This window comes from Nomascus leucogenys, chromosome 22a (assembly GCF_006542625.1).
Source record: "Nomascus leucogenys isolate Asia chromosome 22a, Asia_NLE_v1, whole genome shotgun sequence".
NCBI classification, from domain to species: domain Eukaryota; kingdom Metazoa; phylum Chordata; class Mammalia; order Primates; family Hylobatidae; genus Nomascus; species Nomascus leucogenys.
The window spans coordinates 120,169,532-120,194,661 of NC_044402.1; the positions used below are offsets into that span (position 1 = coordinate 120,169,532).

The window sequence follows — 25,130 nt, forward strand, 5'->3', positions numbered from 1 at the left end:
TCGCTCCCATTGATGCCCAGCACATCTTCCTGCTCCCTTCCACGCCCCCACTGGGGCTCTTCCTCTCCCTCCATTGCATGTCCCGTCCCCCTACATATAGAGCACCCCCAAAGCACACCTCCCCTTTGCTCCCTGGCTTGCTTACCCAACACCCCTCCCCCAAAGCCTGGTTGTGGCAAGGGATTTGGGGAACATTTGGGGAAGCAAAGTGGCCACAGATATGCAAGCTGGCCAGGGTGCTCTCTGTCCCAGACATATGAATGACTGAGATTGGGGTTGGGGGCAAAATGAGGGTGAGGGCAGCCAGCCTCCCAGAGGGCACAGGGGCATGATGGGTGTTGAAGTCTGGAGCAAAGCTCCAGGGAAGCTGAGAATCTTGGAGTCACAGTTGTTCCCTGGTCTGTCTAGCCTGCCCTCCTCTGCCCCCCTCCCTCCCTCATTCAAACAAGTGGCTCTCTCAAGGAGTTTCTGGAAGCTGCTGTGAGTCGGGTAGTGGGATCAGGTGGTGGCTGGGTGCTGGAGTCAGGAATCTCAGAGGCCAGGAGGTGGGGGGATAGAGTTGGCTGACCCTTCATGGGGTGTGGGCCAGGAAAGTGGCAAAGAATGAGCTGAGGACCCTGGGCATGGCACCCTTCCCTGGGTGGCCAGGGAGTGGGGAGATCTGGGGACCCAGTGAGCGGCTAGGGTGCAGCAGGAGTTTGGGGGATAGCCCCAGTCTCGGGATCCCTGTCCTGGGCTGGGGACTGCCCCCTCCCCTGGCCTGGCTCCTGACGCCCGTGCTGCCGGTGAAACGCTGTTGACATGTCCTGAATTATTAAGCACGGGGTGGGCTCCGGAGCACATGCTGAGTGGAGCGGCTGGGGCTGCGCGGCGTGGCGGAGCAGCGCTCGCTCCCTCGCTCACTCGCTCGCTCGCAGGGACACACGCAGGGGCTGACAGCTGTGCTGGTGCTGATAAGGGAAGCCACAAGGAGACGATCGAGGAGAGAGACAAGCGGCAGCAGAGGCAGCAGCGGCAGAGGCAGCACCAGGGCTGCGGAGCTGCTGGGAGTGGGAGTGACTCCCCCACCTCGGGCCCCCACCCTGTCCCTGTCCTCCTCCCGCTTGCCCTGAGTTTAGAAGAGCAGCCACTGCCACCACCGCCACTCGGGAGGGCACCAGGGCTGCTGGCTAGGGAGGGACAGGGCAGGGAGGCTCTGGCCAGTCCCAGCAGCCGGGGACAGATGCCGATCGAGATTGTGTGCAAAATCAAATTTGCTGAGGAGGATGCGAAACCCAAGGAGAAGGAGGCAGGGGATGAGCAGAGCCTCCTCGGGGCTGCTCCAGGGGCAGCAGCCCCCCGGGACCTGGCCACCTTTGCCAGCACCAGCACCCTGCATGGACTGGGCCGGGCCTGTGGCCCAGGCCCCCACGGACTGCGCAGAACCCTGTGGGCACTGGCCCTACTCACCTCGCTGGCTGCCTTCCTGTACCAGGCGGCTGGCCTGGCCCGGGGCTACCTGACCCGGCCTCACCTGGTGGCAATGGACCCTGCTGCCCCAGCCCCAGTGGCGGGCTTCCCGGCTGTCACCCTCTGCAATATCAACCGCTTCCGGCATTCGGCACTCAGCGATGCCGACATCTTCCACCTGGCCAATCTGACAGGGCTGCCCCCCAAAGACCGGGATGGGCACCGTGCCGCTGGCCTGCGCTACCCAGAGCCTGACATGGTAGACATCCTCAACCGCACTGGCCACCAGCTCGCCGACATGCTCAAGAGCTGCAACTTCAGTGGGCATCACTGCTCCGCCAGCAACTTCTCTGTGGTGAGTTCTGCCAGCTGGGCTGCCTGGCCTTGGATGGCCGGAGGCTGGGGAGCAGGGAGGAGTGGTGGCAGTGGTGGATAGGGGCATCCTCAACAGGGCTTCCCTTCTTTCCGCCACCAGAGGCTGGCCTCATGTTTCTCCAAGCCTGGCGTCTCCCTCTGGCTTCCCAGCCATGGAGCAGTGGCCGCTCATAGGGGCTTACCCTGGGGCGCCTGCTGCTCCTCTGCTTGGTTTTGCTGCTGCTGCAGTGCCCAGGTCTGGGAGTTGGGGTGGGGGTTCCTGGGCATGGGCCCAGGTGTCCTGGAGCTGGCTGGCTTGCAGGGAAGGCACGCACCATCCCAAGGCCAGACCAACTGACTCCCACTTTTCTCTTGCTCCCTTTTTCTTCTGAGGCTACTGGATTCTTCCCACCAAACGAAGGAGATGGGGAGGGGAGGTTTGGGGGCTCCATCTAGGGAAGGACCCCGGGCGGCCTCCTGGGGAGCTGGCCTGGTGGGCAGGCTGGAGAGAGCTGGTCTTCAGGACACTGGGTGCCAGTGTCTCTTCTGGATCTCTGTGTGTCTCTCACATGCCCGCCTCACAGACTCGCTCACACATCGCTCTTTCATTCTGCCCTCCAGCCCTCCCGGGGGCCAGTCCCCCTCTGTCTCCTGTTCTAGCGGCTCCCATGCCCAGCTCTGGCTCTTACACTGGGAATCACTGGTTCACTCTTATGTGCATAACTCACCCTCACTGCTGCCCCAGCAGGGGTGCATGCGCACATGCACACGCACACACACACACACACACGCACTGCTGGGGGACATAGTTTCCTGCACACTCCCTCTCTCACACACACTCACTGTCCCTGTCACTACACTCACATGCACACCTGCACACCCACACCCAGAGAGCTACTCATCTCCATGTCTAGCTCCCAGCTCTCGCTTAGCTGCCAAGGACAGGGTCCCACTGTGGATGCCATCCCTTCTCATGACACCCCCACCCCCATCTATCCCAACCGCTGCTCCCCATTTGGAGACTGCTGGCGCCATCTCTCACCTACGTGTGAGCACAAACACACGCACCCTCTCCGGGAGAGGGGTGTGAGCTTGGGCTGCTCTCGCATGCACGCCTCCCACAGTCAGGTATGTGAGGAGGTGGGCGTGTCTTGTACACCGCCTGTCTGTCAGGGCTCCATTCACCCATAGTCACAGGGTATCTAGTATTCATGGCGCTCGAGATGCTTGTCCCCAGTCCACAGTTTGCTCCCAGCGTTGTGTGTGTGTGCGCATATGTTTCATCCTTGTTGCCACTGCCCAGTGCATATGCAAATGTTTGGCGTCAACATGGTACCCACTCCGGCCCAGCCTCCAGCAGCCAGCCCCAGTGATAGGGACCCCCGCCAGGTTCTCACTCACCCGCTGCCTCAGGATCACCAGGAAACATGCTCCAGCCAACGAGGTTCCTGGCCCCCACCATGCCTGCAGTGTCTGGGGCCTCCTGCCATTGGGCAGGGGAGTTAGGTAGAAATAGAGGGACAGGAGCGGGAACATTGTGCAGGGAGAAGAGTCGGGGGCATTGGCCTGTTGTCTGGCTGTACACCCCCTCTCCTAGGGAAAAGCACTGTTCCCCAAAGCAAGGGTTGGTAGAGTCCCCGAGGAGGAGGTGGGATATGGAGGGTGAGTGTGGCCTTTGGGATCCATAGGGCTCTGCTGTCCTCAATCCTCACCACTCCGTATTGGGGGCTGGGCAGAGCTCAGTCTCAGCAGGTGCTGTTGGGGCAGAAATCAATGGGATCTTTGTGTCCCGGAGCGGGAGTCGGGGGTGGGCAGGAAAGGGGAAGGGTGATGAGACCTCAGTGGGAGGAAAGGAGAGGAAGAGCTGGAGGGGGTGAGGAAGTAAGGGGAGGGAGGCAGAGGGTTCTGCTTGGTCTCCAGGCTAGGAGGTGGTGCCTGGAGGATACAGGAACGGGGATCCCCTGATCAAGGCTGGTGAGTCCCCGGAATCCTGGGGATGGCCCGGAGTGTGGGTGGATTTCCCACAGGCCCTCTGGTACCCTGGGGCTGGAGAAAGGAGGATGGTAGAAGTCCATGGGCTGAGGTTCTGGCCCTGGTGCAGGACAGTGAGGAGTAGAGGGCATAGCTAGCATTGGGGGACAGGAATTCCCCTTTGGGATTTCCGTTTCCCCTGTCTCCAGCCCAGCCTCCTACCCTTCTGCACACACTGCATCCCCCGTCTGCTGAGTAACTGTCTTGGGTCTGGCATTCAAGGGCTGAGTCTGCTGCAGATTCACCAGGGTCTGGAATTACAGATTGGGCTGGGGGCTCATGATCCATGGCAGTGGGGAAGATGGGGTGTATTACAGGGGAAAGACTGGAGAATGGGCATGGAGATGAAGATATGGGGCCTCCAAAAAGGACATGAGGTCCATAATCAGCTCTGTGGTGAGGACCTGGAGTCAATGATGGGGATTTGGGGTCTATGGTGGGGAGATGGGTATGTAAGCTGGTTGGTGGGGAGCCTGCCGGGGTATGGGTGGTGAGATGGTCAGAGACAGGGACAGGCTTCACCAAGGGGCTGTTATGTGTTTTCTGTTGCTTTCCCTGTTTCCTCCTTCCCACTCCCCACTCTGCTGTGACCTTTCCTCTGGAATCCAAGTTAATAAATGTCACATTTTCCAGCCTATTTTTACTCCGGGTAATGTGCCCTCCCCCAGTCCCCTCTGCTGCTGCTCTTGCTTCTGTTACCACTGCAATCGCTCTCCCCCCACGCTCCCTAATATCCCTTCATGCACTCCCAATCAGTCAGTCAATCAATCAACATGGAGTTCTGCATGCCTACTATGTGTTGGGCTCCTTGCTCAGAGCTGTGGAGGACAGCAAAGACGGGAAGCCCTGTCCCCAGTCCCTGTCCTCAAGCAGCCTATAGTCTCATGGTAGAGTGGGGACAGGGACACTCAGAAGTTTAAGCAACCATGCAAGAGTTAATCAGCCATGCAAGTGGTGTCATAAGGTGCTAGGATCAATTGCCCGACGAGGTGCATGGATAGTAAGAGGCTGAGTTCAGAGAGGGAGAGGCCATTCTGGGTGGAGGAGAGCTGGGAGGGCCTAGAGGATGAGGCAGGCTGGGCACAGTTTGGAGAGAAGAGGGAAGAGGGGAGAGAGGAGAGGGCCCTGGGAGGTGGGCCCCGTATGTTTGCTGTGCACGGCGGCTAGCTCCAGCTAGTTTACCTCTGCTCCTCTCTTCTTCTCCCTCCCCTCCTCACTCAGTCTCATACCATCTCACTCCCACCCATTCCACCACCTGTATGTCCCCCACCCCCAGCCTTGTAGACAGCTCTCCCTTCCTCCCTGATTCCTGCCGCCATCTGCTACCCACACCCCCTTCCTCCAAGCCCCAGTTCTACCTTCCCCACTGCAGCCTGCTCTCAGCCTGCCCTCTTACTAAAAGGCAGAAATCACTCTTTCTCCCTAGGCTTCATTTCTTGAGCTGTAAAATGCAAGGGTGGCTCTAAAATTCAGCGTCTCCTCTCACCTGGGGACCACCAGGATTCGAACCTCGGCTCTACCCGTTAAGCTGTGTGGCCGTGGGGAAGCCAAAAAGCTTCTGTGAGCATCAGTTTGTGTATTCTTTAAATAGGATATTAGAACCTAAAAATTGGGGGTGGTTGTGAGGAGTAAAGAGATGCTCCTAAGAGCTTAGCACACTACCTGGCACACACATCGTATACTCTGTGTAAGCGTCAGCTGTTATAAATGCCGCCACTCCAACTCCTGGCTATCTTTAACCTGACTGTTCTCAGCACCACCTACTGGTTTCCGACCCATGTACTGGCATCTTCGTTACTCTCCATTACCTAGTCATCTGCCTGCTTTTGACCCTCTGGCCCACACCCTCCTCTGCCCTGTACTAGCATTCCCATTCTATCCAGCCCTCCAAAATATGCATGCACATGTGCATAGGTGCAGGAGTGTGCACACACTGTATAGATCAGTGCTGGCCAATAGAACATTCTGTGGTGATGGACACGCTCTGCACCTGTGCTTGTCCAACATGGTAGTCACTAGCCACATGTGGCCGTTGAGCACTTGAAATGCGATTAGTGCGACAGAGAAAATGAATTTTAAATTCAAATAGCCACACGTGGCTATAGGCTGCCGTGTTGGACAGCACAGCTCTGGATGGCCCTAGGAATGAGATTGTCTGGGTAGGGCAGGACTGGGATTACAACTGGGACCACAGGATATAAGGTGTAGCTGCGGGCTGTGATTGGAAGTCGGGCCATCTACTCTGTGGGCTGCGATCTCAGGTGGAGCTGAGGATAGGGCGTGTGTCTGAGGGCTGGGGGCAGTGGGGTGTCTGGAAACCCCACGTGAGCAAAGGTGCTTTCTTCCCAGGTGCAGGACATGACCTTGGTCTGTTCCACGCTACTGTCTGGAAAATTGAGGCTGGGGGAGGTGAAGAAGCCCTGAGGAGGCATGGGTAGGAGCCAGCCCCGCTCCTCAGGGTCCTCAAGGGTCCAGGCAGCCCCGGGGGGCCAGGAGCCTGGGGCCCTGTGGGTGCCTCACTATCTCCATCCGCTATGGGCTCTCTGGTCTCCCTCCCCCTCCCGACCCTCCTTCCCCACACGCTGGTGACTGCCGTGACTATTAATCACTCGCCCTGTTCTCTTCCTCTCTACTAATCAGGCACAATTAGACAAGGCCTCTTCCAGCTGGGCAGTCCCCCTCCCTGCCCTCCTCTCTCCTCTCCCTGCCCCACCCAGCCGCCAGCCAGGACAGCTCTGAGGCACAGAAAGCATGCAAGCCCTCTCTCTCTCTCTCTGGCTGTCCCAGGACCCAGTTTTCAGGCTCCTCAGCACCCACTCCTTCTGTCCCAGCGACTTCCTTAGCCCCTTCTCTTCCCAGTGTGTGGTCAGGCCAATACTGACAGTCTCTGCCCTCCACCCGCTACACTTGGCTCCTCCCACACTCCATCCCAACTCCACACCTTTGCCACCGGGTTGGAGGTTCCAAGGGCTGCCCCTTGCCCCATTGGCTGTGGAAGGGAGAGGGTGCCCACTGAGGTGGGTCCAAGCCTCTTATCTACCACACAGGCGTCCCTCTGACTCCCCCTGCCTGTCCAGCCCTCTGTTCCCCGTGGTCCCAGCTTCTCCTGAGGCATGAGCCTTAAGCACATTTAGTTCAACATCTGGTTCAGGGCTGATCCTGCCCTCAGGAGCCAGGCAGGTCAGGTTGGGGTGGGGGGATACAGTAGGGAAGGGTGGGGTCTGAGGAGAACTGAAGACCACTTAGTCTTGAAGGACACAGCTGCTCCTCAGCCCCAGCTAACTGTTGCCCTGTGTGAGGAGCCCAGCATGGCTGGGTCTTCCAGTTTGTCAAAAGCAGCTCCAAATCGTGATTATTTTAATAGAACAGTAACTGATTTAAAAAATACTGAGGGCTGCCAACCCCTCAGATTGCAGAACCAGGTGCACCCACCCTCCCCACCTTCCACCCCACACCAGCTGCGGCTCAGACCCTCCTGGAGGGGTGCTGTCAGCCTGCCTGCTTGGGCAGTGGAGTGGGTAGAGGGGATGTAAGTGGTGTGGCCCAGCAGGGAAGGGCAGGGACTGTTACTGTCTCAGAGGGCTGGTCTTCAAGGGCAGTGGGAGGGCCGTGAGGGACATGCCCCACCCAGCCCCACTCAGCAGCCCTGTGGCCTCTTCATTAATCAGGAATCAGCCCCGAGCTGGGCTCATTATCAGCTCAGCTTCTCAGACACTGCCGGAAGATGCTGATTAGCGTTTGAAGAAATGGCCCCACGTCCTGTCCCCCTCTGATCCTCCCTCTGTCTCCCCTGCCTGCACTCCTTCCTGGACCCCCACCCCTGCCCTTCTGCTTCTTGGGAGGAATCTGCTCCCTCTTGTGGCTGGCGGCAGGGCTGCCTCTGCTAGGTCCAGGCAGGGGGCAGGAAGGATCAGGAATGGAGAGGCAGGGGCACCCAGGGTGCACTACAGGGAGCATTAGAATGCCAAGACCCAAGCTACTCAGTCTCCGAGTCGTCAGTGGGTCCCATGGGCAGGCGGGAGGGAGTGAAGGGGGTGGAGCCTGAGGTGGTCCAAGAGAGATGGACAGCCACCCTGGAGGAGGGGACAGAGGCCGGCCTCAGGCTGCTGAGTTATAAGTGTTCCCTGCCCTTCCAGGGTGGCCCTGCAGCCCACCTCCTTTGAGCAGCTGGGAAGAGGAGGTGGGAACGGCCAGCACTGGGGGCAGGAGGCCCGAGGGGAGAAGATCTGCCACTTTTGTTTTTTGATTTTTTTGCAAATCATGGTGGAAACTTAGGGTCTTGAGAAGGATGAGTGAGGGTGGGAAGGCAGGAGGAGGACACAGGGGCAGAGACCCTGAGAGTGGAGATGGGAAGGTTCAGTGGTGTGTTTTCCAGGAAGAGGTGGGCAGGGGTCTGCACTTCTTCCCCTGGCTCCTAGGCTGGGGCTGGCAGCGCTGGAAAGCCAACCCACCCCTCAAATGCTCACCATGCCCTTGGGACACCCGTGGGTGTTGGGTTGGAGGGGGAGCAGTTCCAGAGAGATAGGCACGGGCTGCAGCAGCCGAGGCGGCAGCAAGAGTTCAGAGAGGAGCCACGGGATGATTAAGGGGAAATGGAGGATTGATTTAGGAGGAAAGATTAAAGGAGCTAAATCCGTGGCGCTTGGCTCAGCGGTGACTAAGCGTGGACAGGATAATAGCTTACAAATGTGTGGAAGGTGTAAATACCAAACGGGGGGAGGGGAGGCGGCTCGGCGGGCCCGGGGGGGTGGGGTGGGGGCTAGGCAGGCCCCCGGGAGGGCTGGGAACCCCTGGGCGACTGCCCGGTGGGGCCGGCCCCTCCCCAGTGGGGGCTCACGGGGGAAGGAAACGGGACATTGGGGAGCCCCGGTTTCCCAGTATGGGTTCCGTTTCTGGCCGCAGCCTCCCGGGCCTCGTGCTGATTTCCATGTCTCACTCCCGACTGGCTGGGGATCTGAGGTCGCGGGTTCAAATCCCACCCGAGCACCCAAGTCCCTCAGTGCCCCCCACCCCCGGCCTCGGGCCTTTCGGCAGCTTCAGGCCCGCCAGCCAGGCTCGGCTCCGCATCCATCTCCTCAGGACCCCCGCCCCTGTCGCCTCCTCCCCGGCCGCGGCGGGGGCGGGCGGCGGTGTCTCCCTCCGCGGTGGAAGCCTCTGGCGCTGCTGTGTGCGGAGGTCACTTTGCCGAGGAGCCGGGAGCCGGGGGAATGCAAATGAGGCAGACCCAGGGAGGAGAGCGGAGGAGCCCGGAGGAGATGGGAGGGAGGGCGCTCGGGAGCCGTGATGGATGCCTGGCCCGCGGGAGGAAGCGGAGGGCGGCGAGGCGCGCGAGCCGGTGGGTGCGGCCCTCTGGGTGCGGGTGGGCCAGGCCTGGGCGGCCAGGCTGTGTGTGCGGGAAAGGGCGGGGGGCCAGAGCTCCTGGCGGGCGCACACCCACCCACCGTCCCCGTCGCCTCCTTCTGTCTTGTCTCCTGAACTCCCGCCTGGCTGTGGGTGTGTGCTCCACTGTGTAAGCAAAACTCTTGACGAGGAACTTTGCATCGAGGGGCGGGAATGTCAGGGAAGGACTTACTTACCAATTCACCAATTAAAAATTGACTTTCTAGGGTGTAAGGCCTAAGCGGTCGCTGCCCGGGGAATGGTTTTGACTGTTTACCTGGGTCCCGGAGGCCTTCATGCTCCCGTTCTCCTCTCCTGTGGAAGCGCGGCGCCCGCCGGGGACCACAGCCTTCTTCCACGGCCCCCAAGCCTCCCTGGCTCCTAGGGCTCCCCTGTCCCTTCCACCACAGCTCACACATTTACATTTGAACAAACACCCGCAGCCATTGCCTCCTAGATCCACCGTAGGGAGGAAGTGGCCCTGAAAAGCTCATGGGTGGCGATGGAGGCGGGGAGGTGGGGGGTCCCTCTATGCACGTGTAGAACTAGGCCTGCTGAGGGCGCTGTGTCTTCCTCTTTCTTGAGTGTGGCATGGTCTGATGCCCCTCCTGGGTGAGCCAGGTGGCTTGTTTAGAGAAGTTTTTGCTGACCCTGCAAGCCAAATTGAGCTCCTGTTCCACCGTAGTGGCCTTGGCTAGGTCACCCCATCACTACAAGGATCACAACTAGTAACAATTTATCCATTTGTGTGACTGGTGGATTTGTGAACACGCCTGGTGCAGTTCAAAGTGTTTATGTTGTAAGTGCCCCATAAGCCTTTTTTTTTTTTTTGAGACAGGGTCACGCTCTTATTGCCCAGGCTGGAGTGCAGTGATGCCATCACGGGGGCTTCCTGCAGCCTCAACCTCCTGGGCTCAAGAGATCCTCCCACCTCAGCCTCCTGAATAGCTGGGACTACATGTGTGAGCCACCATGCCTGGCGAATTTATTATTTGTAGAGACGAGGTCTCGCTATGTTGCCTAGATTGGTCTCAAATTCTTGGGCTCAATTGATCCTCCCACCTTGGCCTCCTAAAGTGCCAGGATTTACAAGTGTGAGCCACCGTGCCTAGCCCATAAGTACTTTGAATGAATGAATGTCTCTGCAGCCAGACAGCAAACTCCTTGAGGGCAGAGCCTGTCTGTTTTGTTCTCTGTTGTATGTCCAGCACCAAGCACATGGTGCCTGACACTGCTGAGCACAGGCTCAGTGAATAGTGTTGGACAAAGTAAGTGTTGTTTGAACATTCACCAGTTCTTGAGTGCCTACTATTTGTAGGTACTGTGTGCCAGGTGTATGTCACACAGTGGCTATGGGTGGACTCCAAGGCCACACTCCTTGGTCCCGTCAGCTTCCTTATCCTCTCTGTACCTCCGTTACCCTGTCTGTAAAATGAAAACGATAGGACTACTGCCATATAGGATTTTTGTGAGGGTTAAGGGGTTAATCTATATAAAGTGCTTAGAAATGTGCCTGGCACAGAGGTAAGCACTAAATAAATATTAGTGGTTGCTATGATTTACATACATTCTGTCTTTCCTCATAACACCTTTGAAGGGTGCCTGTTGTTACTCCCATTTTACAGATGAAAAATGGAGGATCAGAGAGGTTAATTGATTGAATCTGAATCCCACAGACTTAACTAAGGGCAAGGCCCAGATGTAAACTAGGTTGGGCTTTCCATCTGGTAGGAGAGCCATATCTCAGAGCCTGGGGGTTTCGCTGTGACAGAGCTCCATCCTCTAAGCCGCTCCCAAATTGCAGAGAGCCTGCAAGGTGCTTGATGCCCTGTGAGGATGCACCCAGTGGGGATCCAAGATAAAAATGGCTGCACCATCCTGGCAGGAAGCTCCATTCCCCAAAGGGCCTCACCCCTCCCTCGAGCACCTGCCAGGAATCACTGAATTGATCTCTAATCCTCTCATGTAACTTTAGGAGGAGGAATTACCATTCCCCTTTTACAGATGAGCAAACCGAGGCTCAGAGAGGTTCAATCACACATCTGAGGTTGTTTGTCCAAAGTTGGTGGGAGAGGCTGGATTTGAACCCTGTTCTGTCAGCCTACAAAATATATGCCCCTTTCCCCATGTTATGAGCCTCCTGTGTATCCATTTCCAGCATCACGTAGTGATCCATCTCTGCCCTAGCTTGGTTCATGCTGGTCTCTACAAAACCTTTATTACTGGTGCACGTATATGACTGCACTTTGCAAATGCCTTTCACATACTTCCTCTCTTTTGAGATGTACAACTAATCTGTGAAATAAGCAGGGATTTCTGTCTCTGCTTGACACATGAAGAAACTGAGGCCCAGAGAAGTTGATAAATCACTTTACTAACCTAAGTCACACAGGTTGTCAGTGGTGGAGCTGGAGCTGAAACCAGGGCCTGCTGACTCCCAGGGAGGTGATGTTGGCCCGTGAACCTGGGGTCCACTTCTGAATCTGCCCCTGTTTTCTGCATGCCCTTGGATCTGAACCTTGCCGTCTCTAGGCTTGTTTCTGCCTTTGTACAATGAGTGACTGGACTGAGTGACCTCGAAGTTCTGAGCAGCGCAGACACGTCAGGCATTTTGGTTGGTGCCATCTTCCTTCCTCTGCCCCTGGAAAGGATAGGGAAGGAAGAGGCTTTGAACCTGGATACTGGGCCACCCCTGAATAAAGCCAGGCCCTGGGAGCTGTTCCATCCCAGGGTGCTGGTCACAGTCCAGGGCAGATGAAGATGCACCCCATTCCACTGGCCCACTCTGGACCTAGGGGCAGAAGAGTTCATTCCAGGGGTACCTAAGAGAGAGGCATGGGGGTGGACCCCGTCAAGGGGAGAGCTGATAGAATTTGGGGGAAGGGACACCATGGAAGAATGTCAGGGGAAGTGCCGGGACCAGAGGCAGGGTGCCCAGAAGGCAGTGGAGATAAAGCCCAGGCCGAAGATTAGCTCTGGGATTAGCCTGGCCTCGGAAGCTCCTGGCTGCTGCTTATCTCCTGGAGGCCCAGGGCCCTCTCCCCACCACAGCTCTGAGCCCTGGCCCCGCTAATTGCCTGTTAACCCTGTGGGCTCTGCGAGGGAGGGAGGATGCAAGCAAGCCAGCCAGGGAGAGCTTTCTGGAGAAATGGAAGCTGTGAATAGATGGAGCTCCGAGGGCTGAGAGAAGCCACCGCTCTCATGAGGAGCAAGCTCTGGACAACTCTATCCCAACCCCTCATCACTGTCTCAGGCAGACCCTGAGAGAGAGAGGGGCCAGGGAGAAGGAGGTGGAGGGCACCTGGAGAGGGGTTCCTGGCATGTTGGGTCAGGGTGGGGAGCCTCAGGCCCAGGGGAAAGTCTAGGAGGAAGACAAGAGGCTGAGACTCCACAGCCAGACTAAGGGATGGACAGAGAAGGAAGAAAATAGGATAGAGAATGCAGTGGGCAAGGGACAAAAAGGCCAGGGGGCATCCAGGACAATGGTAGAGAAAGAGGCCAAGGGGATGGACAGGTCAACAGAGGGCAGGGACAGAGAAACAGAGTCCAAGTGGATAACTGATCAGGGGTAGGGACAGACGGGCCTGGCAGATAGGAAAGGACTTGAGAGACAGACTGAGATCAGGAAACAGAGGCTAGCGAGGCAGACAGACCCAGGCCGGGGTTCAGGCCAACACTAAAGGGGAAGTGATCAGAGAAGGACAGGCAGGCGCTGGCCAGAAGGAAGGTGGGGGAGGGGACCCGAGGGTCTGTGTGCAGCACAGACATAGTCCTGTCTAGGAGCTGTCAGCCAAGGCTGGGAGGGGCTTTGGGAGGCCACATGCCCCAGCTAGGGCCAGGAGCATGGGCCTGGAGGTAAGGCAGAGAAAGAGGGAGGGCCAGACCAAAGGAGGAGGTGGGGGTCTGAGATGGGGACAGGTCCCAGAGGCTGAGAGCCGGTGATCTGGAGATAGCCCCTCTGCCATCAGGACACTCCCTGGCCCACGACCTTCCCCTTTCTGTGACTGGACCCTGGACTCTCAACTCCTTTGCATACCGCCCCCCCTTTCTGGGCCAGTCCATGGGGAGGGAGCAGTGGACAACCTGTGGGACCTTGTGGCAGAGCTGCCGTGCCGTCTCCATGGAAGAAGCTGTGGGCTGTGCTGCCACCAGAGTTCTGCCACTTAGGAGCTGATGGCTCCACCCGCCCCTGCCTGCCTGGCCCAGGGACTGTCTCCTGGGCAACGCTGTGCTTTGACCAGCAGTCAGGACTGACCCGGGCTGTGCAGGTGGCCTCCTCCTGCCAGTCTGGCCGGTCCATTCCCTGCAGAGTATCCCTGAGACCCAGACAACTTCCACCCATCTCCCTTTGTCACCCCGACTCTGCACAGCCACCTTGAGGGTTTGTGTGCCAAGGAACCACCACCCTCGCCAGCTGGGCATTCGTTCTGCCCTGTGTGGGGTGGGCTCGGTCCCATGTAGCATGTGTCTGTGTGTGTCTGTTGGAGGTACCAGGTAGGGATGCTGCTCCAGCCCCTCCGAGAGTCAGGAGCCTCCAAAAGCCATTCATTCACTGAACACCCACCAGGTGTTCTATAAGCACCTACTGTGCTTTGACCTGGGGTTCAGTTCTGTTTGAATCTCGGCTGTCATTTATTTGCTGTGTGCCCTTAGCCAAGTCACTTTCCTTCTCTGAGCTTCAGGTACCTAATCATTAAATGGGGGAAAAAACACTTAGCTCATATGGGTTTCTTGGAGACTCAAAGGAGAAAATAGATCAAAAGCACCTATCACAGGACTTGGTACAAAGTCGGGATGTTTGATAGTTTTTGCTTTCCTTCCTCCCACCTCATACCTCCTTCTGCAAATCTTGCTGGGCTCTGGGGATGCCAAGAGGGAAACAGGACTCCTGGTCACATGGAGTTCATGGTCCCATGGGTGAGGCTGAGCTTCAGAGAGACCATAATGGTGCCTGGCAGTCAGGGCTCTGCCGAGGTGGTGCTGAATGCTGAGGGACACGAGTGAGGAGCTCATAACGTGGGTACGCCACGTCGCCCATGCCTTCTTTAGCCTTTCAACTGGAGCGTATATGCAAAACTGGCTGTGTCAGCAAGAGCTGATTCTAGCATCTTCTTGGTTTGAAATAGGAAGAGGTTGAGTACTTTCAGATTTCTACAAATACTAATATATGCCTCCCATCTGCATTTCCCCCACACCACCAGGACCCAGGAATTTTGTTGTTGTTGTTGTTTTTTTTGAGACGGAGTCTCGCTCTGTCGCCCAGGCTGGAGTGCAGTGGCGTGATCTCAGCTCACTGCAACCTCCACCTCCTGGGTTCAAGTGATTCTCCTATCTCAGCCCCCTGAGTAGCTGGGACTACAGGCACCCACCACCACACCCAGCTAATTTTTGTATTTTTAGTAGAGATGGGAGTTTCACCATATTGGCTGGGCTGGTCTCGAACTCCTGACCTTGTGATCCGCCCGCCTCAGCCTCCCAAAGTGTTGGGATTACATGCATGAGTCCCGGGGTCTGGACTTTTTTTTTTTTTGAGATGGAGTCTCGCTCTGTTGCCCAGACTGGAGTGCAGTGGTGTGATCTCAGCTCACTGCAACCTCCGCCTCCTGAGTTCAAGCGATTCTCCTACCTCAGCCTCCCGAGTAGCTGGGATTACAGGTGCCCACCACGACACCCAGCTAATTTTTGTATTTTTAGTAGAGATGTGGTTTCACCATGTTGGTCAGGCTGGTCTCGAACTCCTGACCTCAAGTGATCTGCCCTCCTCGGTCTCCCAAAGTGCTGGGATTACAGGTGTGAGCCACTGCACCTGGATGGGACAGAGGAATCTTGCACCAGGCCCACTTCAGAGTTCCTCCACCTCCAGTGACTTGCCATAAGAGCACAGGTCTAGAGTCGGGCTGTCTTGCTGGGTTCTCCTCCTTCACCTAGTGCCTTTCTACTCACAGTGTGGTCCATGGACTCTCAGCCTTGTCCAACTCCCTCCCCACATCTGTTCTACCAGAATCTGCACTTTAAAAAGATCCCCCTGATTTGTGTGCACAATAGCTTTTAAGCCCTGGGCTTGAAAATCTTGGGAAACCAGTTGAATTCTCTGAGCCTCCATTTCTTTCTCTGTAGAATGGGGAGATAATAGTACCCACCTCACAGGGTAGTTGTGAGGATTCATCCAGATAGAGCATGTGAAGCGTTTAGCACAGTGCACGGGGCATACTGAGTGCTCCTGAGCTGTCCATGACACCCACTCCTGCCCCACAGATGGACACATAGCAGGGAGGAAGACAGGGGTGATACCTGTGGGGTCAAGGACTTGAAACTGGGAGCTGGTAAAGGTGTGTGGGGGATGTTGAGGGAAGGAGAAGACTTGGGGGACAGGCAAGGAATTGAAGGGAAGCCGATATGGAGAAGAAAGGGTGAGGAAGGTACAGAGGAACGATGCAGAAGGGAAGGAGGAATGGGAGAAGAGAAGGGGACGGGACTGGGGCCCATTCCTGTCTCATCTACCTGGATGGGGCTGGGGCAGGAGCTGGGTCCCGAGGTAGGGTAGGCTTGGGGTGGGGGTTGCCAGCAATGGTTTGTGGGAGCAGCTGGAGCCTCGCCCCTGGATGAGGTGCACCTCTCCTTCTTCCCAGCCGTGTGACTTTGGATGTCACTTCACTTCTCTGAGCTGTGATGTCTTCATCTGGAGTAGTCGGGATAACTACACCTAGCTGGTACTGAGGGGATGTGTGCAACGGTAGACGGCACTATGTTCTGTAAACTCAGGGAGCTTTGTTTGTGGTGCACACGTTTTTGTTTCGGGAACGGGAAGCAGGGTGGCTGGGTGGTAGAAGAACGGTGGGAGAGGGGAGGATCAGAGCTGCGACTCCCAGAGCACTGCAGCAGGGTGGTCTAGTTCTCAGGCATGGGGACTTCACCCTGCCCCCAGGAGGTCTCAGGAGGACTCTCGGTTGGTTCGCTGCCCTCCACCCAGCCTCTCTCCCTTCTGCACTCCCCCTGTGAAGCCAGGCATTCAGGATCTCTTTTTCTTTCCACACCGCTTCCTGCCGTTTCTTCCAGCTTTTACCAGTGGGAAATGTTCCCAAGGAGAGGGGAGCGGGAGCGGGAGAGAGTGATTGAGTGCGCCGACCCCTTCCCCCCAGGGAAGGTGCTGCCTGTGATGGGTTTGACCCAGGGGCTCAGCTCTGTTAGGGAAGCCTGGCAGAGGGGAACTAGAACCGCCTTTCCCTCAGCCTGTTCTCCACCCCTGCCGCTGCGCAGCTCCCGGTGGCAGCTAAATCCCCAGCGGGAGCCTGGGCTTCCATCTCCGGGGCGCCAGCGCCATCTGCTGTCCATGCAGGAGAACTCTCCGCAGAGAAAAAGGGAGCCGGGCTTCTGTGCTGCAGAGACTGCTTATTCAAGTGTCCCTTGTGCCCTGCACTGGGCCAGAGGCTGGGGACACCAGACAGGCTCACTACTCCTGTGCAGCATACATGCTCATTGAGGGAGATGGACAATGGACAGGAGACAAGTAGATGAACAAGATCATCTCAGGTCTTGATAAGTACCTTGAGCAAACCAACAGACGTGGTTGCATGGACGGTGACACTGAATGTGGCTGTGTGATGTAGGAGTGTGACATGCTGAGGCTTCAGCGATGGGCAGCTAGCCATACCAAGAGTGTGTGTGCGGGGGCATTCCAGGAGAGGGGACAATAACAACAAAAGCCCGAGGAGAAAAGGAGTCCAGGTGTCTGAACTTGTCACAGAGATGTGGGGGAGGTGGTGGGAGAGGCAGGCAAGGGCCACATCACATGGGCACTTTTGGGTTAGGGAAGGAGCATGACTTCATTATGTGGGAAGTGGGAAGCTATTGTTGGGTAAGTCAGTGAGTGGTTTCACTGGATCTGAGCACTGTGGACTGGGCACCATGGCTTCCGGTAGGGAGGGGCAAGGGTGGACCAAGGTGGGAGAGCAGTTAGGAGGAGATGGCAAAATGGGGGTTACTGGAGAAGGAAGGAAAGTGGATGGATTCTAAATGTATTTCAGAAGTGGCCTGGAGGTTGGATGTGGTGGCTCATGCTTGTAATCCCAGCACTTTGGGAAGTCAAAGCAGAAGGATTGCTTGGGCCCAGGAGTTCAAGACCAGCCTGGGCAACATGGCAAGACCCTGTCTCTACAAAAATAAAATAAAAAATAAAAAAAATTAGCTGGGCTTGGTGGCATATGCTTATAATCCCAGCTGCTTGTCAAGCTGCTGAAGCAGGAGGACGGCTTGAGCCTAGAAGGTTGAGGCTGCTGTGAGCTGAGATCGTGCCACTGCATACCAGCCTGGGCAACAGAGCAAGATCATATCGCAAAAAAAAAAAAAAAAAAAAAAAAAAAAAAAGAAGAAGAAGAAGAAAAAGAAGTGTCCCAGGACTAGCTATTGGCTTCGATGCAGGAGTGATGGAAGGGGAGATTTCAGAAATTCCGACTTGAGAAACTGGGTGGATATAGTGGGGTGGTTTACTAAGGAGGAGGAAAATGGTAGGGGGCAGGCAGGGTTTGGGAAGGTGTTGATGTGCTGTTAGGTTGGAGATGCCTTTTAGTCATCTAAAGGAGGCCATCAGTAGAAAAGTTGGTGCTCATTGGAGAGGCTGGGCTATACATTGCTTGCTAGGATATGGGACTGGAGTGTCCAAGCAGATCTGGTGGCCCTCAGCAGGGAGCAGGGAACTTCGGAGTTGCCTTGGCCACTCCTTTCATCTCCCCTCCTGCTCTCTCACCCCACCTCCCAGGTCTATACTCGCTATGGGAAGTGTTACACCTTCAACGCGGACCCGCGGAGCTCGCTGCCCAGCCGGGCAGGGGGCATGGGCAGTGGCCTGGAGATCATGCTGGACGTCCAGCAGGAGGAGTACCTGCCCATCTGGAGGGAAACAAGTACGCAGGCCGGAAAGGGACAAGGGCCACCTTGGGGACTGGGGCCTGGGCCCTCTGCCTGGGATGGGTTTCCAAAGGTCCCCATCTCTGCTGTGCAGATGAGACGTCGTTTGAGGCAGGTATTCGGGTGCAGATCCACAGCCAGGAGGAGCCGCCCTACATCCACCAGCTGGGGTTCGGGGTGTCCCCAGGCTTCCAGACCTTTGTGTCCTGTCAGGAACAGCGGGTGAGCACCTCCTGCCAGGCCCTGGATTGGGCACAGGGCTCGCCTTTGGGCTCAGAGGGTATGCGGAGCAAACCTGCCCTCTAGAAGCTCACAACCTGCCAGCTGTGTTGACTTTGCTGGGGCTGTGGGCACTGGAGGACCAGGTGGGATTCCTGAGCATGACCTCATCATGCCCCACCTCTGCAGCTGACCTACCTGCCCCAGCCCTGGGGCAACTGCCGCGCAGAGAGTGAGCTCAGGGAGCCTGAGCTTCAGGGCTACTCGGCCTACAGTGTGTCTGCCTGCCGGCTGCGCTGTGAAAAGGAGGCCGTGCTTCAGCGCTGCCACTGCCGGATGGTGCACATGCCAGGTGGGCACCCCACCCCCAGCCAGCCCTCCATGCCACCCTGCTAGGCTCCAGAGCCTCCCGGGGCAAGGCATTGCTCATGTGCACAGGCAGGTGCATGTATACAACATGTGTGTGTTTCTGTACTCGTGTGAGTGTGAGTGTTTGGGATTTTTAAACATGGTTTCACATATGCATGTGGGAATGCCAGCATGCAGATGCCTGTGTGCATGTTAATATGTATTTGTGTACGTGCATGCTCACTTATATCCGTGGTTGTGTATTTGTGGGGGTTGTGTGTGTGGTGTTCAAGCACATTTATGCAAATGTGTGCATATGTGTGTGCATGCATGTATGTGCTTACATTTGGGCATGTGGGGGACGGGGGAAATTATCGTAGATTCCAGGAATAATCTTCTCTCCTTTCAGGCAATGAGACCATCTGCCCACCAAATATCTACATCGAGTGTGCCGACCACACACTGGGTCCGTGCTGCCTACCCTTTCCTACCTCTCCATCAGCCTCTTCATGTCTCTGTCCACTCTTCTCCTCACTGTCTTGGCTCCTCCCCTCTCAATCTCTTCCTGGAGGGTTCTTCCTGGGGGTTGAGCCTTAGCCCATACTTCAGTGGGGTCGGGGAGAGGTCTGCAGACCTCTGCAGGTACAGACACTTGGGTAAGTGGAGGCAGCAGGGTGGGGGGTTGCAGAGAAGCCAGTACTGGGAGTGAAGGTCTGGGCTTCGCATCTTGGTTCAGCCAACGAGCTCACCCACTTTGAGAAAGTGAAATGACTTCTCTCTTGGTCTCAGGAAAAATGCATTGCTGGCTATCGGTGTGGGTAAGGCAAACCCCATCTGTCCACAGATCTTGCCTGATCTGCAGTTCATCCATCTATCCATCCATTCATCGATTCGCGCATTCTCCAGACCTTTACAGCCTGTGCTGGGTACTGGAGGTGAGAGTGGGGGCGACAGCCCTGCCCTTGGAGAGCTTACACCCCGGCAGGGCTGTGGACAGCCATTCCCACACAGCTTGTCAACTCCTGGAGAGGGGAGCCTCGGGTGTGCGGCAAGGCCCCAAGGAGGGGTGTGCAGCCCTAGCCTGGGAAGGTAGGGAGGATTCCTAGAGGAAGGGACACATTAGCTGAGGCTTGATGGGTGTATAAGAGTCAGATGCAAAGGGGGACATACACTAAAGACCTGTGGCCAGAAAGAGCATGCTGTGTCCAGGGCACTGAAAGATCTGTGTGGCTGCAGGGCAGAGAACAGGGGAGGGAGTAGAAAGAGTGGAGGAGGAAGGCCAGGCACAGTGGCTCACAAGTGTAGACCCAGCACTTTGGGAGGCCAGGGTCTGTGGATCACTTGAGCCCAGTAGTTCAAGACCAGACTGGGCAACATGGTGAGACCCTGTCTCTGCAAAAAATAAAAAAGTGAACTGGGTGTGGTGGTGCACATCTATAGTCCCACCTATTCGGGAGGCTGAGGCAAGAGGATAGGCTTGAGCCTGGGAGGTCGAGGCTGCAGTGAGCTGGGATCACACCATTGCACTCTAGTCTGAGCTACAGAGTTACTCTGTCTCAAAAAAAAAAAAAAAAAAAAAAAAAAAAGAGGGAGGCTCTAGGAAGTCAACAAAGGCCTCTGGCAAGGCAGGAATGCCAGGTGAGTCCAATGAGATAGGAGGGGAGGAGACTCAAAGCCAGGGACTGGCTGAGCTGGCTGCAGTAATCCAGACACCTGGGGCCTTGGGGCTGGGTTTGAGACACTGGGCAGCCACACACATATCCAGCCCTTCTCTGTCCCCCACACCACCTGCGTCTGTCACAGGGGTGATTGGAGGTGTTTAGTGAAGGAACAGACGTGTGATCAGGAGTAAGGAGCCTGCAAGGCACAGTGGAAGACCACAGAGCTAGCAACATGGGGAGCCTTCATTCCCACCAGGCCTGCAGGAGGAGAGAGACCTGTGGCTGTCCGAGAGGGCTGACTGACAGCAGCATGGCTGGAGGAGCACAGCCTCTGCCACCTACGGCCTGGCAGTGAGGAAGCCAGGCAGGAGAAATACCCTGGCATCTCTTCCCTCTCACCTTCTGTTTCTGCTGGGGCCTCCTGTTGGCCAAACCCAACCCAAAGCCAGAGGACAAGGGAGTTTAGGTGATGCATTTGGTGGAGATCAGCCTCGTAGGGTGCAGAGCAAGGTGGAAGAGTGGAGAGTGGATCTGAAGGCGCAGGCAGAGAAAGCCCAGCACATTGATCCTGGGAAGCTTGTCGGTCTATTTGTTCTTCTGTTCGCCCATCCTTCGATCTGGCCATCTGCCATCCATCCATCCATCCATCCATCCATCCATCCATCCATCCATCCATGCATGCATCCCAGCATCCTCTCCACACCTCCTTGTGTGTCTGAGGCCTCACATAGTTGATTAGCTCTGGTGGATGGGCTCTGTTCTCCCTCTGGGCCACGAGGACCCCCCCAGTCGCAGGGGGTTGGGAGGGTGCTGGGGGGTTCTGCTTACACTTGCTCTCCGGAGCAGTCTGAAGCTGGTTCAGGTGGGGACCTGCAGCCAGTCCCCTCTAGGAAGCACTGGGGCTGGCCAGTAAAGGCCCTCAGTGTGGGTGTGCCTGCCTCAGGACGGCCCCTGGGCCTCCTCTCTGCAGTTGGTGGGCCACTGGACCACCCTTCTCCAACTCCCACTGTAGCTGCTACCTCTGTGTTGCAGACTCCCTGGGTGGGGGCCCCGAGGGCCCGTGCTTCTGCCCCACCCCCTGCAACCTGACGCGCTACGGGAAAGAGATCTCCATGGTCAGGATCCCCAACAGGGGCTCAGCCCGGTACCTGGCGAGGAAGTACAACCGCAACGAGACCTACATACGGTATGTGTGTGTGTGTGTGTGTGGGGGGGGGGGGGTGGCTGTGTGACTGTGTGTGTGTACGTGTGTGTGAGTGTATGTGTGTATGTGTTTGTATGTGGGTGTGGGTGTGTATGTGGGTGTGTACGTGTGTGCACGCATGTTTGTATCTGTGTGGGGGGTGTGTATGTGTGTGTTTCTTGTGGGTGTGTGAGTGTATGTGTATGTGTGTGATGTGTGTGTGCACGCACACTTATGCGTGTGTGTATCTGTGAATGGGTATGTGTGTGAGAGAATGTGTGTGTGTGGGTCTGTATGTGTGTGTGTGTGTGTGGTGGAGGCCGCCCTCAGCAGGTGCTGGGCATGGTGGAGGTGGGGAGAGGGCTGCATCTCTGTGATGAGTCTTCTACCACGAATGCTTTTCATAGCTCTATTCTTCTTCTTCTTCTTCTTTTTTTTTTTTGAGACAGAGTCTTGCTCTGTCGCCCAGGCTGGAGTGCAGTGGCACAATCTTGGCTCACTGCAACCTCTACCTCCCAGGTTCAAGCGATTCTCCTCCCTCAGCCTCCCAAGTAGCTGGGATTATAGGCACCCACAACCATACCCAGCTAATTTTTGTCTTTTTAGTAGAGATGGAGTTTCACCATGTTGGCCAGGCTGGTCTTGAACTCCTGACCTCAAGTGATCTGCTGTCCTTGGCCTCCCAAAGTGCTGGGGTTACAGGTGTAAGCCACCTTGCCTGGCCACAGCCCTTTTCTTCTAAGCAGCCCCACTCATTGCTCAAGTCACATTCAGTGTCTCCACCTCCAGGGAAGCCCTTCCAGGTCCAAACGCCTTTCATCTGAGCTCCCAGCACCTGTACAGATCTCCATCATTACACATATGCCACATTTCAGAGTGCTTTGCTTATGCGTCTTTCTTCCCTGCACTGAGGGAGAGGGACAGGATGAGACAGGAGAGGAACCCAGTACCCTGCAGGGGGAGGCAGGAGGGACTGCCCTGAGCCTTGGGTCTGGTCCCCTCCAGCCAGTCTACACTTGTGGAGCATGGTCTGGGTGCCAGGCTCAGTGCTGGGTTCCGTGGGGACAGATGATTACAACACAAAACCCATGCCACAATTTGTCAGTGAGCCCACGTTTGATCACGTAGGACTGATTCTCAGGCCCCAGTCGGAGAGGGATGCTGGGGAGGCGTGAGCTGGCCTCTGAGGGCCCTGGGTTTGGGTCTGCGAGAGGAGGCGATGGGGAGGCGTCCAGTGAGAGGACGTGGGGCGGTGGGGTGGTGTGGCACAGGGCGGTGGTGTGGTGTGGTGTGGAGCCTGAGCCATAGGCAGCTGTGTGGAGAAAGCAGAAAAGACGGTGGCTGGGGAAGAAGGTGCCGGGGACAGGCCACCAGCTGCCCAGGACACCGAGAAGGGGCATTGTGGAGTGGACTGACAGGCAACAGGGGTCACTGAAGGGTCCGCAGAGGCGTAAGGAGGAGGCAAAGGCAACACCACTGGCTGCTTTAGAGGAAGAAGGAGGGTTTCCTTCAGGTCCAGGAGTTGTGTTTTGCTCTCCCAGGCCCTTTGCTACCCCTCAAAAGATGAAGCTAACACACATCTGGGACTGCCTCCCCTCACAGCCTTGGGGAGTCCAGGGGGTAGTCACTGACTTCCCCATGTAGTGGTCTCTGATCAGGATTTGCTGGATCCGGGATGCCCCTGCCAGCCTTCTCAGGAAGAGAGGCCCACACGGATACCCTGCTTCCTGTCTCCACAGGGAGAACTTCCTGGTCCTAGACGTCTTCTTTGAGGCCCTGACTTCTGAAGCTATGGAGCAGCGAGCGGCCTATGGCCTGTCAGCCCTGCTGGGTGAGACTGGTGTCCCTGCCCCCAGCTTGTGTGGGAGTGGATCGGCCCAGCTGCTCCCTCTGACACTGCTCTCCTGCTTCCCAGGAGACCTCGGGGGACAGATGGGCCTGTTCATTGGGGCCAGCATCCTCACATTGCTGGAGATCCTCGACTACATCTATGAGGCAAGGGCCCCGGGGAAGGCAGGGTGGGAGTGGGGGCTGTGGGCAAAGCAGAAGGGGGTAGTGCGGGGTGCCTGGTGGAGCTGGCCTGGCTGGAAAGTCAGGTTCAGGGTTCTCTGCCAGGGTCCCCTGACTGGCTGGCAGGCCTGAGGGCTCAGAGTCAGGAGAAGGGGATGGGTGAGGAGGAGGAGGGTGTCCTACTGGGAGTTTGCTGTGGCAGTAAGTCCTAGGGGCAGCTGGGCATGGTAAGGCTCATGCTTCTCCTCAACCAAATTTCCTGAGCCCACTGCTGTCCCCCACCCTGAACCCCAAGGTGTCCTGGGATCGACTGAAGCGGGTATGGAGGCGTCCCAAGACCCCCCTGCGGACCTCCACTGGGGGCATTTCCACTTTGGGGCTTCAGGAGCTGAAGGAACAGGTGAGGACAAGCTCTACAGAGCATGCAGCCACACCTCCCCAGGACTGAATACGTCCATGGTTTCTGAACCAGCCTGTGGAGGGGGCCCTGGAGCCTCTGCCCGAGGTGACAAGGAAAGGCTGGCGGTGTGAGCCCTGGGGGCACCACTTGAGCTCTCCCTGTCCCACTCTCTCTGTCTCCGGCAGAGTCCCTGCCCCCACAAGTTCTCCCTGTCCCACTCTCTCTTCTCTTTCTCCTGCAGAGTCCCTGCCCGAGCCGGGGTCGAGCCGAGGGTGGGGGGCCCAGCAGTCTGCTCCCCAACCACCACCACCCCCACGGTCCCCCAGGAGGTCTCTTTGAAGATTTCGCTTGCTAGGATGGTGCTGTGACTGAAAGGACCCAGGAGTCTGGGACCCCTCCTGGGATCCCCAGCACATTCTCCTGCTCCTGGGAAAGGCCTGGGGGAGGTGCTCACTGCGAGGGCCAGGACTCAGTTCCTGCTCTCATCCTCCCCTGCCCTGATGTCAGCTGCTTTGCACAAAGGTCCTTCTTGTCCACACCCCTTACCCCCAGGCTGGTGCCCCGGGAGGGCTGGAGACCAGGCCACGGGCCCTCATGGAGAGGAAGGGAAGGAAGGAGAGAGGGAGGGGGAGGATACAGCCCATCCCAGCCGGTGAGGGGGAGCCCTCTGTACATTTGTATATATTTAGGGAAAGCCGGGTGGGGGGGATACAGATGTAGAAGGTGGGTAGGGCTACAGGGGTGGGTGATTTAGGGACAGCCAGGGTCCCAGCCCCAATGTCAGCAGGACAGGGAGAGCCCCAGGACTCAGGAGTGCTGGGCTGGTCCTACTTCCTGCCCCTCTCCAGGCCCAGCTCCCCTCTTGGCAGGGGGAGAGGATGGCCCAGCAGGCCTGGCCCAGCTCCCAGTTCCCCCTGCACCAGCCCCACCCCTTGAGTCCCTTCTATAGGGAGGGGGCAGGAGACCTTCCAGACTTCGGCTGAGCTTGGAGGGTGGGAAGGGAGCCTTCTCAGGCCTCTCTCCCTCCAGTCTGATTTTATAAAGTGCTGACGAGATTGGGAATAAAGAGGCATAAAGAATTCTCTGTGTGTATGTGTGACCAAGCACGCACTGGGGGCTGGGGTGAGGCTGGGCACATGCATGACTTGGTCCCAGGTGAAAGGAAAGGCAGGTCCCAGCAGGGGCAGGGGAG

At 57.1% G+C, this 25,130-nt stretch overlaps 1 protein-coding gene across 1 annotated transcript; it reads left to right on the forward strand.

The window, feature by feature from the left end:
• The first annotated feature begins 841 nt into the window (after window positions 1-841).
• Window positions 842-25,017, forward strand: ASIC4 (acid sensing ion channel subunit family member 4). Its single transcript, XM_003272410.3, has 10 exons — window positions 842-1,804; window positions 17,969-18,113; window positions 18,212-18,339; window positions 18,526-18,688; window positions 19,094-19,150; window positions 21,378-21,531; window positions 23,268-23,359; window positions 23,444-23,523; window positions 23,834-23,938; window positions 24,180-25,017. The coding sequence occupies exons 1-10, from the start codon at window positions 842-844 to the stop codon at window positions 24,291-24,293; spliced, it is 2,001 nt and encodes a 666-aa protein (XP_003272458.1). The 3' UTR covers window positions 24,294-25,017.
• Window positions 25,018-25,130: the final 113 nt, after the last annotated feature.